The 3,138-nt window shown below is 46.1% G+C and overlaps 1 protein-coding gene across 1 annotated transcript in view; it reads right to left on the bottom strand.

Moving 5' to 3' along the window:
• MPPE1 (metallophosphoesterase 1) overlaps positions 1-3,138 on the bottom strand; it is a 24,598-nt gene that overhangs the window by 13,429 nt on the left and 8,031 nt on the right. Inside the window, exon 3 of the mRNA XM_011936655.1 lies at positions 808-1,179. Within this exon, the coding sequence (XP_011792045.1) occupies positions 808-1,088 (281 nt within the window). The 5' untranslated portion in view covers positions 1,089-1,179. The remainder of the gene's footprint in view (positions 1-807; positions 1,180-3,138) is intronic.

The following is a 3,138-nucleotide window of genomic DNA, read 5'->3' as shown; positions in this document are numbered from 1 at the left end:
TGAGACGGGCAGATCACGAGGTCAGGAGATTGAGACCATCCTGGCTAACACGGTGAAACCCCGTCTCTACTAAAAATAAAAAAACTAGCCGGGCGAGGTGGCGGGCGCCTGTAGTCCCAGCTACTCTGGAGGCTGAGGCAGGAGAATGGCCTAAACTCGGGAGGCGGAGCTTGCAGTGAGCTGAGATCCGGTCACCGCACTCCAGTCCGGGCGACAGAGAGAGACTCCGCCTCAAAAAAAAAAAAGCTTCCTGGGGAGAAAAAAACAAAGGACCATGCAGGGGCAGGTGTGAGTTGGAAAGACAGGACCTGATCCTTCCCTAGGGTGACAGCCATAAATCTGCTCTGCTCCTCTGCTGTCTAGAGGAGGCTAAAACCCAACAGGCTCAAAGTTACACAGCAGTGCAGGTAAGATGGGACCATCAACCCAGATCTGTATCCTCCCTGCCCAGGGGACCAGTCCATGCATCGGGCATTGCGTGGCATCTTATTGTCATTGCGTGGCACATCTTGTAATGTTCCTTGTCTTAACCCAGCTACACACAAGGAGGCAGGGGCTCAGAGGGGCCCCAACAACTTGTCCAAAGTCACAAAGCGACGTGGCCCAGATCCGACTCCCAAATTATGGGGCCCTGTATCCATCCTCAGTAAATGGTAAATTCAAGGAAAAGTCAAATGTCCCTAAATGTCCTCCTTTAAGAGGAAAATAACTAAGCGTAACCTAAAGCCATTAAGCCTTGCCTGTGAGGAGAGAGCTGTACCATTTTGCCTACAGAATTTTAGAAAGATTCCGGATTTTACCTCTTACCTTCGTAATTTGTCCAGCCAGTGGCCTAGGAATTCCCCAAGCAAATGGGTGTCAGCCAAAAACATGGCTTTGAGCGCAGGCTCACGTGTGGCCTGTTCGCCATCACAGGCTGTGGCGTTCACTTCAGGCCAATTACACTGAAAGATCGCTAAGTAATAGATTAAAAATTCACAAAAGAGAAGCACAGCAAAAACAACAGCTATGAGTTTCAACAGCAATAAACTCTTCCTCTTTAACGGATGAAAACTCTGTCTTCCAAATCCCAATTCGATCATAGCCATTTCTCAAGCAACAACAAATCCATCAAGGGTTCACCATGAGAAAACTGCAGAGCCCTGGGTAGGTGATGGCATTCAGGTCTGAGCCGGGCACCTACAGGGACAAGGAAGAGAATTCAGTTATGTTCCCTAATAATACAGGTATCACACCTCCCTCTATTAAGAACTAATGAGTTACACAATTCCATCTACATGTCCAAATTAATTGTCTTATACTTTTACAATAATATGCCAGATTACTAATAAGGAAAAAACTGACCTTTCCAACTCCTTCAAGCTCTCCACACCTCCATATGCCAGAATAAAGCTATTAGAATGATCTTCTCACCAAGATGATAGTTTCGTTAACATTCAAGAAATCATCAAATGGGAATCGAGAATGAGAATGATGTGTGTTAAGGTAGGAGACATAATGGAAAATTCAGCACTATTTAAGTGTAACTTGACTCCTAGGATTCCCCACCACCCCTTCTTGACCTTAAAAATCAACAGGTCATAAGGCCCCTGTAACATATTGCTTTTGGTGTTAATTCATCACTTTTCTACTCTGCTGTTCCACAAAATAAGTGAATATTCATGGACAATGCACTTGAAAGATCCAAGGAATTCATTCCACATTGGACCCGGAGGGCAGAATCTGACACTAAAACCACCTTTGCAAAATTATAATAGTAACCCGAATCTGCCATAGTTGACTCCGTCTTATTTCTGACTGCCACGCTGTCGTCGGTCATTCCTGGATATAGGCCAAGCTAATTTCGGGAGGAATTTAGTTTATAGGCTTTTGTTTGGTTGGTTTTGTTTTTGAAATGGGGTCTCCCTCTGCCACCCAGGTTGGAGTATAGTGGTGTGATCTGGGCTTACTACAACCTCCGCCTCCTGGGTTCAAATGATTCTCATGCCTCAGCCTCCCAAGTAGCTGGGATTGCAGGCGCACACCACCATGTCCAGCTAATTTTTGTATTTTTTTTTGTAGAGATGGGTTTTCGCCATGTTGGCCGGGCTGGTGTCAAACTCCTGACCTCAAATGAACCACCTGCCTCAACCTCCCAAAGTGCTGGGACTACAGACGTGAGCCACTGTGCCAGGCCAGTTTATAGCTTAACTTTATAGCAAGAATGATGATAATAGTCTCCTCCCTGTTCTGAGGCTGAAACCACCTTTGAAAACTAATGAAAGGTTTTGAGATTAGGATTAGGGGAGGGGCTTGAAATCTGCTGAATGTAGTTTCTATAATCCCTTATTGCTCAGGAGTCATGTCGCCAGAGGTAACAAAGATCTGTGACTTCCCTCAATTTCTCCTATAGATAACATCACTATTGTAGACCCTAAGATTGATCTTTTGAGGTATTTTTCAGACTTTCGGGCAACTGATTTACCCCACCTGACTGACCCTGCCGGGACCCATATTTTGTGACTCAACTGATCCTGTGACCCCACCCAGAAGCAGGCTCAGCACACAAGGACCATTTTCCACGCCCCTGTGATTTCATTCCCAACCAATAAGCAACTCCTGTTCCCCAGCTCCCTGCCCACAATACTGTCCATAAAAACCCTAACCTCTGAACTTCAGAGACTGATTTGAGTAATAATTCCATCTCAGTGGCCAGCCTTATGTTAATTAAGTTAATTAAAACTTTTTTTTTTTTTTTGAGACAGAGTCTCACTCTGTCACCCAGGCTGGAGTGCCATGGCACAATGTCAGCTCACTGCAACCTCTGCCTCCCAGGTTTAAGCGATTCTCATGCCTCAGCCTCCTGAGTAGGTGGGATTATAGGTGTGTGCCACCACACCCAGCTAATTTGTGCGTGTGTGTGTGTGTGTGTATTTTTAGTAGAGATGGGGTTTTGCCATGCTGCCCAGGCTAGTCTTCAACTCCTGGGCTCAAGTGATTCACCCGCCTCAGCCTCCCAAAGTGCTAGGATTACAGGCATGAGCCACCATGCCCAGCCTAAACTGCTTATTCACTGCAGTACCATATCTCAGTGTGGTTTTGTCTGTGCAGTGGGCAGGAAGAACCTGTGGGTGACTGCAACAGAGCCACCATCTGTGA

The sequence above is a fragment of the Colobus angolensis genome, unplaced genomic scaffold (assembly GCF_000951035.1).
Source record: "Colobus angolensis palliatus isolate OR3802 unplaced genomic scaffold, Cang.pa_1.0 Scaffold155, whole genome shotgun sequence".
In the NCBI taxonomy this organism is placed as follows: domain Eukaryota; kingdom Metazoa; phylum Chordata; class Mammalia; order Primates; family Cercopithecidae; genus Colobus; species Colobus angolensis.
This window is presented reverse-complemented; position numbering and strand designations above follow the sequence as displayed.